The 14,636-nt window shown below is 42.1% G+C and overlaps 1 protein-coding gene across 1 annotated transcript in view; it reads left to right on the top strand.

The window, feature by feature from the left end:
- Positions 1-14,636, top strand: part of LOC138164910 (inaD-like protein) — a 337,451-nt gene that overhangs the window by 307,629 nt on the left and 15,186 nt on the right. The window contains exons 36-38 of the mRNA XM_069092869.1: positions 3,099-3,292; positions 5,364-5,511; positions 7,278-7,364. Of these exons, the coding sequence (XP_068948970.1) occupies positions 3,099-3,292; positions 5,364-5,511; positions 7,278-7,364 (429 nt within the window). The remainder of the gene's footprint in view (positions 1-3,098; positions 3,293-5,363; positions 5,512-7,277; positions 7,365-14,636) is intronic.

Below are 14,636 nucleotides of genomic sequence, written 5' to 3'. Positions count from 1 at the left end.
TTTCACCTCTGCAGCCTCTCTTGTGCATTTCACCTCTGCAGCCTCTCATAGATTTCATCTTCATAGTGTCTCTCCAATAGTCCTCTTTCCTCTTCTGACACTGCCCCCATCCTGGTACAGACCCACATCATGTCATGTCTGGATTATTGCAATAGTTGTTAGTGAGGTCTGCCTGCCTCCAGCCTCTCCCCACTGTAATCCATCCTTCACTCATTTATCAAAGTGGTCTTCTTAAAGTTTAGATCTGTGTCAGCCCTTCCTAGTCAATAAGAAGAAGCTTCCTATTTGGCATTCAGAACTCTACATCACACACACACACACACACACACACACACACACACACACACATCGACACCTTTCCAGTCTTTTTACATCTTACTCCCCCCCACACATACGTTTTGATCCATGACACTGACCTCCTGGCTATTCCACAAGCAAGACACTCCATCTGTCAGCCCCAGACATTTTTTCTGGTTGTTCCCCATGACTGGAATTCTCTCCCTCCTCATCTCTACCTACTGACTTCCCTGGCTTCCTCTAAGTCCTAACTAAAATCCCATCTTCTACAGAAAGCCTTTCCTAATCCCTTTAATTCCAGTGTCTTCCTTCTCGATCATTTCCCATTTGTCTTGTATATAGCTTGTTTATATTGTTTGCTCATTGACTCTCCCATTAGATTGTGAGTTCCTTTGGGGTAGGAACTGTCTTTTGCCTCTCTTTGAATTCCCAACACTAACAGTGCTTGGTATGTTTGTCATTGTTGTTGCCAAGTTGCGTAGAGTCTGACTCTGTGTGATCCCATTTAAGGTTTTCTCAGCAGAGATACTGGGATGGTTTGCATTTCCTTCTCCAGCTCATTAGAGGATGAGGAAACTGAGACAAACAGTGTTAAATGACTTTCCCAGAGTCACACAGCTAGTCAGTGTCTGAGCCTAGACTTGAACTTGGGAAGATGAGTCTTCCTGACTTCAGGCTCAGTGCCCTATCCTCTGCACCACCTAGCTGCCCACTGACACATAGTAGATACTTAATCAACTGACATGGCAACATCTATCCTTAAGAATTGCAAATAGGATTTGAACCTGGATCTCTTGACTCCTGTTTTTCCCTTGCTGCCTGATTAAAAGCAGCACTTTCCTCCCCACCCTGCTAATAGTAGTGAGTAATTTTTGCTACTGGAATTCTTTGACCTCCTTGTCTGTCTCCCCCTGCCCTTGCCCCTTTTGGGATCTAGACTTGTGATTCCATTAGCATGAGGAAGTGCTAGTCTGGAAATTCTATCCACCAATATAAATTGGCAACTGGTCAGTAACTTATAGCCTTAAAAGCGGTCTGCATCATAGGATTGTGGAGTCCAAGCTGGAAGGGACCTTAGATGTCTTCTAGTCCAGCCCCTACCTTTATTTTAGAAATGAGGAAACATTGATCCATAGAACTGAGTCAGATATGAGTTCAATGACAGTACTCAACTCCACTACGGTACACTGCCTTGTGATTCTGTAAAATCTGTCCAGACTAGCTTCTCTAAATAGGTTATTCCAAGGCACAGAGACTTCTGCCTGCTTAACCCTCCATCTGTTAACCCCTACTGCATCTCTGTTAACCCCTACTGCATCTCTCTTCCTTTCCTGTGGACAGAGGGGACAAAAGACCCTTGTTTCTAACCAAATGAATAACTGTTAGATTTGGGGACCCTATTGTGCTTCCAAAAATGCATATAATCTTTGTGTGACTATATTACTGATTGTAATAAAACTCTTCATGATATTAATTCCATGTATCAGGTAATATTTTTAGTTGCTCTTACTGGCATGCCCAGAATAGTATATGATACACTGAGGTATAGACAGAAGCCTTGAACTGAGAATGGAGCATTGGGATATGGCCTTTGTAATTACTAATGCAGTAACTAAACAGGACTCTTGTGGTGTTAGGTTGCTGGGCTTTGGGAGGCAATGCTTTTCATTAAAATTGAAACTGTTATAGTTAAATGCCCATAGTGTGTGTGTGTGTGTGTGTGTGTGTGTGTGTGTGTGTGTGTGTGTGATCTATTTGGCAACCTAGAAAGTTCAGCTCTAGGACTTTGAGCTTTTTCCTCGCTTGCTTAACGTAGAATGAAATCATGGTCTCGTGTGCCATCTATTGGAAAAAAGCAAAATAATCAGCCAAACACCTGAGGTTCTCTGAAGCCAGTGTTTTTCCCCTTTTGTTCCATGGGCCCCCACATGCAAATACTGAATGCACTCCTTGGAATATAGCAACGGGTCCCCTCTTTCTAACAGACAGGAGCCTTCCTGTTCCCTCTTGTTCTAGCACTTCAGCTTGTAAAAGACCTTTGAAACACACAGGAAATCTGAGGGGGAATCAAGTAAATGTAGCATAAGGCTCCATGATAGTGAAGAGGAGAAAGGCCATGCCTTCACCAGCCCCGGAATCACAGAATTTCAGCATTGGATGTGCCCCACATGTCTACCTCATCCAAATCATCTTGGATGAAAATCCCTGCCAATTAGTGGCCTCTAGCTTTTGACTCCATACCCCTCATGAGGAGAATAAACCATTGATTGAGCATTTACTGTGTGCCAGGTACTACCTGATGAAAAGGCCTCTGAAATAGCTCTAATTGTTAGCAAAGTTTTCCTGACATCAAGCCTTCATCTGCCTCTGCAATTTCTATCAATTGTTGTCCACTGGAATACTCACTAAATTGCTTTGGGCTAGTCTTTTAAAAGAGCTTGGTAATTAAAGACAATAGAGTATCACATGCAGGGAGACATGGGGATGGTCATTTCAGAGGGTCAGCAAGAAGGGATGGAAAGAGGAAGGTGGTTCAGGAGAATGACTGTATGACCAACTCCCTCATTTACTACTTCTGTGATTTGAAGCAAGTCATTTAATTTTTCTGAGCTCCTATTTTCCTCATCTGTAAAATGGGTATAATAATTGCCCTGGGTCCTCCTCAAGTTCAGTTCCTGAATGTTTTATTTTGCTGTGTGGTAGAAGTAAAATAATTGATGTAAAAATGTTTTGTCAAACTGTTGTTTCCATCCAGATATAAGAGCTCATTACAATTGTTCTGATCATTGTTATTCTTCTAGGTTAATGGTATTGATTTGAGGAATGCCAGCCATGAGGAAGCTATAACTGCCTTGAGGAAGACACCCCAGAAAGTGCGACTGATAGTTTATAGGGATGAGGCACATTATAAAGATGAAGAAAACTTGGAGATGTTCCCTGTTGATCTTCAGAAGAAAACAGGGCGAGGACTGGGTCTAAGCATCGTTGGAAAACGGTAAGGCCCTAAACAATTTGTTCTGGGAGGTTCCCAGTCTTTGAATGTGATTCTCAAGAAAATAGAGCATCTTTACAATCTTCTAGTGTTCATTGATCCATATATGCTCCCCCAAAGCAATGACCAAATTACATATTAAAGTAGGATCATTTCAGAGCCATGTTCATCACCAATTCTAATGAAGCCATGACATGTGCAGGTAAGACTTCAGTCCACATTCTTAGGATAATTTCAAAATATATTTATGTCTCATATGAAGTTTCTCCTCTCTCTAATCCATCTTCCACACAGCTGCCGAAAAGATATTCCTAAAGCATAGGGTTAATCATGTCAAGAAACTCCAGTATCTCCCTTTTGCCCTACTCTAAAATACAAACCCCTCCTCTGTTGGTATTTAAAGCCCTTCACAGCATGGTTTCAGGGAAACCTGGGAAGACTTGTATGAACTGATGCAAAGTGAAGTGAGTAGAACCAAAAGACAATGTATCCAATATCAGCAACATTGTAAAGACAAACAACTTTGAAAGACTTAGGAATTCTGATCAACACAAGGACCAGCCACTATTACAGAAGACTCGCACTGAAACTTGCCACCCACCTTCACACAGAGAGCTGATGGACGCAGGGGGAAAACTGAGGCTTTTTTTTTTCTTTTTTGGAACATGGCTAATGTGGGAATTTGTTTTGTTTGACTATGCATGTCTGTAATAGGTTTTATTTTCTTTATTTCTCAGTGGCAGGAGAGGGGACAGAGAATTTGGAGCTGCAAATAAAATTGAATTGAAAAATAAATCCCTTTACAGCCTGACTTTCAAGGTCTATCTTTCTAGCTTTATGAATTACCCCCCTTTGTGGACTCTACCACATTTGCAAACTGTCCTTATAGAATCCTCATCTCCTATCTCCACACTTTTGCACAGGCTGTCCCTCCTCCCTGGAATGCACTCCTTGTCACCTGTATTTCCTAGGATGTCCAGTTTCCATCAAAATTCAGTTCAAATGCCACCTCCTCTGTAAGGCTTTTCCCGATCTCTCCTGGCTGTTAGTCTCTACCACCACCCTCTGCATTATCCTGTATATCTTCTGTATAGTCTTGTATATGCACAAAAATGTCTCCCCTGCCCTCTTGAGGGGAGGAAGTGTTTCATGTCTGTCTCCAACACAATGCTTAGCAAAGAGTAGGTGCTTGCTTCCTGGTTGGTTGATTGCTTGTTTGCTTACTTTTCTCCTGTGCTCTTGGAGCCTGAGAACTGGGGGAGAAGACACCATTCTATTTAATCCATAACTGGATTTAGGATCTCATCCATGTAGGTTCTCTCTCCCTCCCTCCAGAAGTACAGATTGTGACTCATCCACACCTTCTGGTGCTAGACAGTTCTTATTCACATCTTGAGCCCTCTGAGGAGTTTATTCCCAATATTCCTGAGGGCGAAGAAATATATGGGATTGACCTCTTCATGATGGAGAAATTAAGGCATAAACCAATTAAGTGACTTGCCCAAAGTTACCAAGTCAGTGGTCAGTCCCTCTGCTCCAGTCCAGGAGGCCCCCAGAAGAAGCAAACATTTAATGTTGTTGGGGAATCTATGAAGCTCACTTTCCTTTTGTAAGCAAATTCAAAAGCCAGATCAGTGTGAAGCCATTGGCAGATCACATCTTGCTCTATAGCCTTAATCCTGACAAAGGTGAAAACTTATAGAACCTGCCTTCAGGGAGCTTCTCTTCTACTGATGGAAACATCATATACACATATAGATAAATGCAAATTCTGCAAAAATTTTATGTGTCCAGTTTGTGCCGTCATTGTGCGTGGTGCCAGGGATAGAGGTGAAAACTGAATAGTACCTCCCCTCAGGGCACTTACATTCTGCTGGACAAAGTGGCATACACACAAGTAAGTAGATACAAAATATACATGAAGTTAACAGAGTTTGTGTGGGAATCATCATTCTTTCAGAAGTAACTTGGAAGTTTGCTGTGTGGTTTGGAGTTAGCGTTTCTTAGCTTCTAGGAATTGTGTGTGTGTGAGAGAAGGCTGAGTCACTGGCCTCCTGCTTTGTGATCTTGCCAGAAATGGAAGTGGAGTCTTTATTTCCGACATTGTGAAAGGAGGGGCTGCTGACCTGGATGGCAGATTAATTCAGGGAGACCAGATTTTATCTGTGAATGGAGAAGACATGAGAAATGCTTCCCAGGAAACAGTGGCCACTGTCCTCAAGGTGAGTTGATGGCTTCTGATCGAGTGATCTTGAAATGCTGTGTAACTAGCGGGTGCCCCCTCTGCCCAATGTCATTCCTAAAAACAGATAGAAAATGGTATATAGTGAATTATAAAGCATTAATTGTTTTGCTACAAAGCTACATTGGTTTATTTGATCACACAGGAGGAAAAGAATAATTTATTCATTTTAGAATGTAACCCATGAATTCAGGACGCAGAATTGCTTAGTGGAGAGGGAACTTGTAAACTGGACCTGAGCGAGTCCTGCTTTTCCAGCCTCCCTCCCATACCTTAGCCCTTCCATCTTTCCCAGCAATCCCCTAAGACTATAGGTCACAGGAGTTGCTCGTGTACATCAGGGGACTCAGTCTCCCTAACTGGAGTTCCTTTCATAGGTTTAGACAAAACCAAAAATATGTCCCAATTTCACAGGAGAGAACAATTCTAGAAAGAAGGAAAATTCTGTTTTGGCTATATAACTGTGCTGGAAATGGATGCAAAGAGGATTTCTCTAAAATAGTATCTCAAGCTACCAGGTATCATAGACAGATATACAAAGTCTTTTTTTTTTTTTTTTGCTTTTTGTGTGCCAATTGGGGTTAAGCAACTTGCCCAAGGTCACAGGGCTAGTAAGTGTTAAGTGTCTGAGGCCAGATTTGAACAAAGGTCCTCCTGACTCCTGGGCCGGTGCTCTATTCACTGCACCACCTAGGCATACCAGATATACATAGTCTTAATGTGAATTCATTTTATCTTGGAACGACAGTCTTGGAAGGGAGTTCACAAGGTCATTTTCCTCCTCCTCCCATTTGATAGGAGATCCGGGCAGGCGGCTCTCATTGGGACTGGCTTTTAAGAGGTCTTAGATCAACAGCTAGGTCCTGAACCAAATAAAGCACTGAACCTGGAGTTAGGAAGATGAGGGTTCAAATCCTCCCTCTGGCACTTGCTAGCTTTGTTAACCTTGGCCAAGTTACTTGACATCCCTTGGTTTCAGTTACCTTATCTGTAAGATGGTAGTAGTAATAATAGCACTATGTCCCAGGGGTGATGTGAGGATTAAATAATATTTGTAAATTTGTAAAATATTTGAAAAGAGAGAATATTTGTAAAATATTTATGAAACTTCCTTAAGTCCGGCTCTCAATACCTTTGCTACTTAGGCCCTACATTATACATGAAAGCCATTGGTTAGTAAACTTGAAGCATTGCTACTCCAAACTGCAAACCAAGCCATCTTCCTTCACCTCAGCATTAAACTCAGAGACAGAGACAGAGAGAGCATTCAGGGAATGCTTATTCAATTTTCAGACTGTCTCCTCCCCTCCTAGACACCATCTCCCTGGTTATATGCATTTTTTTTTAAACTATGTCACTTTTTCAAATATGCTTCCTCTAGAGTAGGCAGATTAGGAGGGGGAATCCCAAACTAGACCTTTGTTGAATCAACTTCAGTGAAAAAAAAAGCAAACAGATACAGAAGTGAAATCTGTTGGTTGCAAAGTATTAGCAGTATATTCAATCAATCATTCAGTAAGCTCCTCTTAATCACTGACTGTGTTCCAAGCTCTATACAATGGGGATACCAAGGCAGCAGTGAACAGGTGCTACCCTAACGAAAGCTGCTTTCCATGGGAATGGTCCTCATCAGCCTCCTGCCCTGCCCCCAGTTATGGAGCATTGGCTCAGAGATTCCCAGAGCCAGGCTGGAACCTTCCACTGATGGTTTTTTCTGGGTTGTGTTTTTTTTTTTTTCATCCTAAGTGTGCTCAAGGCCTTGTGCAGCTGGAGATTGGAAGACTAAGGGCTGGTTCATGGCTCTCTTCAAGGAAAACTTCTCAGAACAGCCAGGTGAGTGGTGACCTTGAAGGACAAGTTACAGTAACAATGAGTGGGCTTCACTAATTCAGAGAGAGGGGAGTGCTATGGAAAGACTCCTGGAGACCCTGGAGTATACTTACTCTGTGACTTGGGGTGAGTTATTAATGGAAATGCCAATGAATAGTTCTGATGAAAAGAAAGACCCCAGATTTGGAAACAGAAACCTGGTTCAGCACTGACTCCCTCTTTCAGGCTGGCTTTCTTCTACTGTAGTAGAGTACCAATGTCATTGAGTTTCCTGTGGGGACTGAGTAGAATGATGAGATTTGGGTTCACACAGCCAGCCTTGCAAGTGCAAGATACAGGAGCAATGGTTCAGCAGTTATTCCTGAGAAAGATGTGGAGGTATTAGTGGAATGGAAACTGAATCCAAGTTAACTGAAGGACGTGGCACCAGAACAAAGAAGCTCATGCAGTCCTGGACTGTTTTAGGATGACCATCGCGTGCAGGGGCAAAGGATGTGTGCTTTGGTCGGATCTTAGAAAAACGTGGGAAGACTTACACGAAATAACAAAATGAGCAGAACCAAGAGAATACTGTACAAAGTAAGAGCGATATTGTTTTGAGAACAACTTTGAGAGAATAAGTCATTTTGACTCTTATAAATACTGAAATTGACCATAAAGGACATATGAAGAAAGACTTTAAATATGTATAGAATAATTTTATGTTAATTAAATTAAATGTTTTTTAAAAGGTATCCAGTGGAGGCCAACCAAGATGGTGAAGGCTTTGACTTCATGTCATATAACAATAGATGTAGGAAGTGGGGGAGGGGTGTTGGGCCTGGAGAAGACTCAAGGAGGAAGGTGATAGTCATTGGCAAAGATTTCTTACATGGAAGAGGGATCCCTTAAGCTCATTCTGCTCGGCCCCAGAGAACACAATGAGAAGCGATGGGTGGGGGTTGCTAGAAGCCAAATTAGGCTTAATGTCAGAAAAAAACTTAAATGTGATGTATCAGTGAAATGGGTAGCCTTAGGGATTAGTGAATTTCTCTTTGCTAGAGGCCTTCTGATTGAATCATCTTTTACTGGGCATTTTGTAGCAAGGGCAGATATGGACTGGAATTCCCACTCTGAAATTCTGTGATGTCTGTATAGAACTATGAAGCATAATATGCATGCAAGATATGATCATTATTATTATTCACTTATAAGATCATAAGTGGAAGTCTGAAAAGGACCTGGAAATATCACAGGGGCAGTGAACATTAGGCCAGGCCCTCTGACTTTCCATGGCATCGTTCTGCCTCCCTTTCCCTTCTCTCCTAACTGACAGAACTACCACTTTCCCAATTTCATAACAGCAGCTTTTAAAACCTCTGGCTGTTTGGATTTTTGTCTTCTATAAAGTGAGTTTCAGGTCCCCTAGTTCCATGTTATTTCAGGAGGTTTAAATGCAAAGGGATGGAAAATAAAAGCAAGGGGCTTATTAATTCACCAATTTTTCTGGTCCCTTTATTGCCAGCAAACATTTTCCTCGAAACCCTCTCCTCTGCTCCCCAGTTGGGGCTGAGTTGCCTGACTGCATTTGGACACAGCTGTGTTTATTAAAAAGGTAACATCTGGTGGCAATTTGACCCTCATTAGCTCAGCATTGTTCTGGTCCTTCAATGAAATTTTGCCGTCAAGCTAACTTGTGAAGAGCGAGGGTATTTAATGAATCATTCTTGGGAGAGTGGGGAATGCCAGGTTCTCCCTGGCTTTGTGGACTGGCGTTACTCGCTGTGCTGGCAGATATCTGGGGCTTTTTTGCAAGATTAAAATAAGCATCATCTTAAAAAAACAAAAAACCCTTTGCAGGACCGTCTTTCCCATGGTTGGCTCTGAATGCTGGTGGTAGACAGTTAAACTGTATGGCCTTGCTGAAGAGTCCTTACTGTACTTAGCCTGCTAATCCACTCCATGCTGTGCTTGGGTATAGACGGCCTTTTGTCTTAAGGCTGCAGAAGCTATTTGCAGTGAGAAGGGTCACCCCATTTCCATGGTTATCAGCCTGCAGCTGTTTCTAGATGACTGTCTCGAGGACCCCCTTTATGGTCCGAGCCTGTTGAAATGAGTTTCCCAGAGAACAGGATGTGTATTCTGACAACCACAATGACTCTTGTATAAAAGAGATTCAATGGGGCTGCCTGCTCTGTGCCATTGGCTTTTCAGAGGGAATGAGCCAGAGTGGGCGCCATGACTCTGACAGAGGCAGTCAGAATGACCTGAGAATTGTGATTTCCTTAGTCAGCCAAACAGAAGCAGGAGCTGCTGGTAGCATTGTGGGCATGTATCCCTCCTGCTCCCGGGAGTGTGGAAGAGGCAGCCAGTCCAGTTAAGCCGTGCTGCCGTTAGAATCTCGGACTCTGGAAGCTTTCCATTCTACTCAACTTTGGGTTTGAGTCCTGACTATGACGTTCAATGCCTGTGTCACTTGGGGCACGGCGCTTAGCCTCTCTTCATCCTGGCTTCCTCACTTGTAAAACAAAGGCATTGGGATCGATGTAGTCCCTTCCAGATCTAGTTGTATGACCTTGGGACCCAGAAGCCTAGGAAGGCGAGGAAAGGGAAGGCAAGAGGACAGAAGGGGAGGGAAGGGAAGGAGAGAAGATTAGCAAGGTTCTGCCTTCCCAGCTTGGGGCAGGGGTGGAGGAGGAGGCGTCATAACTCTCTTCAGGTATCTGAGGGCTATCACACCCTCAGAAGAGAGGGCAGAAACAGGAGCAAGAGGTAGAAGTTTGAAAGAGGCCAGTTTAGGGCTGATAAGAGGATAGACATCCTAATAATTACAGCTACCTCAGAGTGAAAGAGCTGGGTATTATTATTACCCCCATTTCATAGGTGAGGAAATTGGGGCAGACAAAAGTTAAGTGACTTACCCAGGGTCCCACAGTTAGTAAGTGTCTGAGGTTGGATTTAAACTTAGGTCTTCTTGACTTCAGGCCCATTGCTTTGTACACTGTGGCCCCACCCAGCTGCATTTATGGGAAACCATTGGAAATAATGAGTAAGAAAAAAGGAATGAGTTAAAACAAAGAGAAGTAACATTTCTTGGTGTTCCTCTGATTCATTCCTGTCAGCAAGAAGAAGATGTGTCCAGGACTTGGCCATGAGCTGAAGACACATCCTTTGAGGCATTTTCAATAGTTCCCAGAACAAATAGCATCAAAAAAAGTCAGATCGATCATTCACACTCCCTTTCTCTATAAACTCCAGTTGCTCCCTATTACCACTAGGATCAAACAGAAGCTCCTCCACTGGGCTTTTCAAGACCTTTGCCCCCTAGCTCCAGTCTCCTTCTTCATCACTCCCCTTCCTACACTCTGTGATTGAGTCTTCTGTCCATCACACACACACACACACACACACACACACACACTCCAGCTCCTCTCTCTGGGCTTTTGCCCAGGTGTTCCCCAATGCCTGGGATGCACTCTCTCCTCCTCACTTCCACCTTATCCATCCCAGTCTTTCCTCAAGCATAACCTTCTGACCCACCCCCAACTTCCAGGGCCCCTCCCAAATACCGGACGCTTCATTTCTTATTTATTCCATATCTATTTCCATGGTACACATTGTCTCCCAATAGAATATAAACTCCTTGACTGCGAGGATGGTTTTATTTTTTGTATGCCTTGCAATAGTAAATAGTTTTAAAATGCTTTTGCTTCAGTGCAAACTATGAAAGCCAAGTGGCCACCCTGCTCCACTTTGGGGACATTTTAGAGAATTTGTAGCAGTAGAAAGCTTCCCTCCTCTGATCTAAACCAAACCTTACCTAAAGGAATGCTTACTCTCAATACATGTCAGTAGTCATCCTGTGTCTGCTCAGAGACCTTCCAGAGCAGAGGGCTCACCACCTCCTGGGGTGGCCCATCCCCCTTTGGGATGGCTCTGAATTATTTTTCCTGACATTTAACTTACATTTGCTTCTCTTGGTTCTGCCGTCTGGGACCAAATCAGTGAATGGCAAACATTTATTAAATACCTACTATATGCCAAGCATATAGGCAGCTAGGTGATGCAGTGGACAGAGTTCAGAGCCTGGAGTCAGGAAGACATCTTTCTGAGTTCAAGTCTAGCCTCAGATACTTACTGACTGTGTGACCCTGGGCAAGTCACTTCACCCTGTTTGCCTCAATTTCCTCTTCTGTAAAGTGAGCTAGAGAAGGAAATGGGAAATCACTCCAGTGTCTTTGCCAAGAAAACCCCAAATGGGGTCACAGAAAGTCAGATGTGACTGAAATGACTGAACAACAATGGGTCAGCACTGCCCAGTTTCTACAAAAGTAAAATAGCTCCTCTGATCAAGGAGCTTACAATGTAACAGGAAACAACATGTACATTATTGGTACATGCAAAATATTTACAAAATTAACCCAATGTGTTCTGTGGAGGAAAAACACGAGTTGGTAAAGAATCAAGAAAAACTTCTGGATAGCATCTCAAGGTGGAACCAAGATTGTGGAGTACAGGTTGGGACCCAGCTGAGCTCTCCCAACATTCCCCTTCAGACAAACTCAAAATAACACCTCAAATCACATTTTGCATCAGCAGAGCCAGAAAAGGGTCAGAGGGAGACAATTTTGGAAGTCTTAAGGAAAGGTCCGTAATGCCAGAATAGAACCCTATCTGGAGCCCACACATGCAGTGGCAACAGCTTCAGGAGCTCTCGGCCCAGAGGTGGGAAGAGGATTGGACAACTGGTCAGAGAGAGACACCAGGGGTCTTCTCCTGGCTGGTGCTGATTGGTAACTCTATTGCCCATATACTGTTCTGGGTCATAGTTCCAAGTTGGAGAAGAGTGCTTGTAGTCAGTCACAAGGAAGCAGGGGTCCTGGTCTGAGTTCCAGAGCAAAAAGGAGTGCTAGTTCTTGTGGCTGCAGGGAACTAAGGGGCCTTGTGAGGTGAAGACCAGAGCGTAGACCAGGAGAGCAGTGACAGCACCTCTCCCCAGATCATTCAACCTTGGAAGTAACAAAAACCTGTAGAATCTCCATAAGTAGCTCTGAAAACAATAGTACCAAAAAAGCCTGATGCTTGGTACAGTGCCATCTCAGGGGCAGAGCCCATAACACAAAGTTCAAAGCCACAAAATAGTCTGGCAAAATGAGCAAACAACAACAACAAAAAAAAAAGAGCCTGACTATAAAAAGCTTCTATGATAGCAGGGAACACCAAAATATAAATTCAGAAAAAGACAGCAGTATGAAAACAGCAAAGAAAAATGCTAATTGGATCCAAGACAAATGAGAGTTCCTGGAAGAGTTAAAAGAAAACAATGAATGGTAGAGGAAAAAATGGGAAAAGAAATTAGCATGATGTAAGACAATTATGGAAACAGAATTAAGAGCTTCACTGAAGAAAAGAACTCCTTTAAAAGAAGAATAGGCCAAATGGAAAAAGAGATACAAAAGCTCTTTGGAGAAAATGATTCCTTAAAAATTAGAACTGGGTAAGTGGAGGCTAATGATTCCATGAGACTTTAAGAAACAATAAAACAAAGTCCAAAGAATGAAAAAAAAAAAGAAAAGGTGAAATATCTCATTGGAAAAACAATTGATCTGGAAAATATATCAAGGAGAGACAACTTAAGAATTATTGGACTACCTGAAAATCATGATCTAAAAAGAGCATCAATGTCATATTTCAAGAAATTATAAAGAAAAACTGTCTCAATCTGAGATACAGAGAGCAAAAATAGAAATTGAAGGAATCTACCTATCACCTCCTGAAAGAGATCCCCAAAATGAAAACTCCTAGGGATATTAGAGCCAAATTCCAGAATTCACATGTCAAAGAGAAAATATTGCAATAAGCCAGAAAGAAACCATTCAGATATCATGGAACCACAATCAGGATGACACAAGATTTAGCAGCATCCACATTAAGGGAACAGAAGACTTGAAAAGCAAAAACAGAAGGCAAAGGAGCTAGCATTATAACCAAGAACAACCTCCCCAGCAAAACTGAGTATAAATTCCTTCAGGGAAAAAATGGATATTTAATGAAATAGAGGACTTCCAAGGATTCCTGATGAAAAGAACAGAACTGAATAGAAAATTTGGTATTCAGACAGAAGACTCAAAAGAAGCATAAAAAGGCAAACATGAAAGAATAATCACAAGGGATTCAATGGAGTTAAATCATTCTTATATACAAGATGATACTTGTAACTCCTAACTTTACCATTATTAGGACAGTTAGAAGTAGTCTCCATAGATATAGGGTATGGATATGAATTGATTATGTTGGGATGATCTCTAAAAAAAGAACATGGGGTGAGAAAAAGGAATGTACTGGGAGAAGGGGGAAGGGAGAGGTAGAATGGGGAAATTGGATGGGGTGGGCAATGATTGAGCCATACCCTCATTGAAATTGGGTTCAAAGAGGGAAGAATATATACACATTCAACTGTATATAGAAATCTAACATCCAATAGGGAAATAGGAGGGAAAGGTGATAGCAATAAAGCGGGTGGGGGAGTGGGGAGGGTAGAGATGATAAAAGAGAGGGCAGATTAAGGAAGGCAGTGGTGAGAAGCAAAATAGGCTTTTGAGAAGGGATAGCCTAAAAAGAGGAAGAGAAGAAATGAGGAAATGAAATACACAATTATTAATCACAACCATGAATATTAATGGAATAAGTTCACCCCTAAAATGGAAGTGGCTAGCAGAATGGATTAGAAACCAGAATCTAACAATATGCTGTTTCCAAGAGATACCTAAAACAGACACACAAAGAGTTATAATAAAGGGCCGGAGCAGACTACTTCAGCTGAAGTTTAAAAAAAAATGGCAGGGGTAGCAGTCATGAACTCAGACAATGCAAAAGCCAAAATAGTCCTAATTAAAGGTGATAATCAGGGAAGCTATATTTTGCTAAAAGTTACCAAAGATAATGAATACCAAAAAAATTTTATAACAAATTTCTCTAAAAGCCTCATTTTTCAAATATAAACTAAGTATGGAATTGAGACAAATTTATAAAAATCAGTCATTCCTCTACTGATAAATGGTCAATTTTCAGAAGAAGAAATCACAACTATCTATAGTCACATGAAAAAAAATTCAAAATCCCTGTTGATTAGAGAAAAGCAAACTAAAACTGTTTTGTTGTTTCTTGAAGTCTCATGAAGCAAAACTGGAGGGAATGAGATTGTTAGTGGAGTAGTGAACTGATCCAACTATTCTGGAGAATAATACCAAGGGGCAGCTAGGTGGTGCAGTGAATAGAGCACCGGCCCTGGAGTCA

This window comes from Petaurus breviceps, unplaced genomic scaffold, assembly GCF_028583685.1.
Source record: "Petaurus breviceps papuanus isolate PSGF00001 unplaced genomic scaffold, PetGlider_PUasm1.0 207, whole genome shotgun sequence".
In the NCBI taxonomy this organism is placed as follows: domain Eukaryota; kingdom Metazoa; phylum Chordata; class Mammalia; order Diprotodontia; family Petauridae; genus Petaurus; species Petaurus breviceps.
The sequence above is the reverse complement of the archived record's forward strand: the minus strand, read 5'-3'. Positions and strand labels throughout refer to the sequence as shown.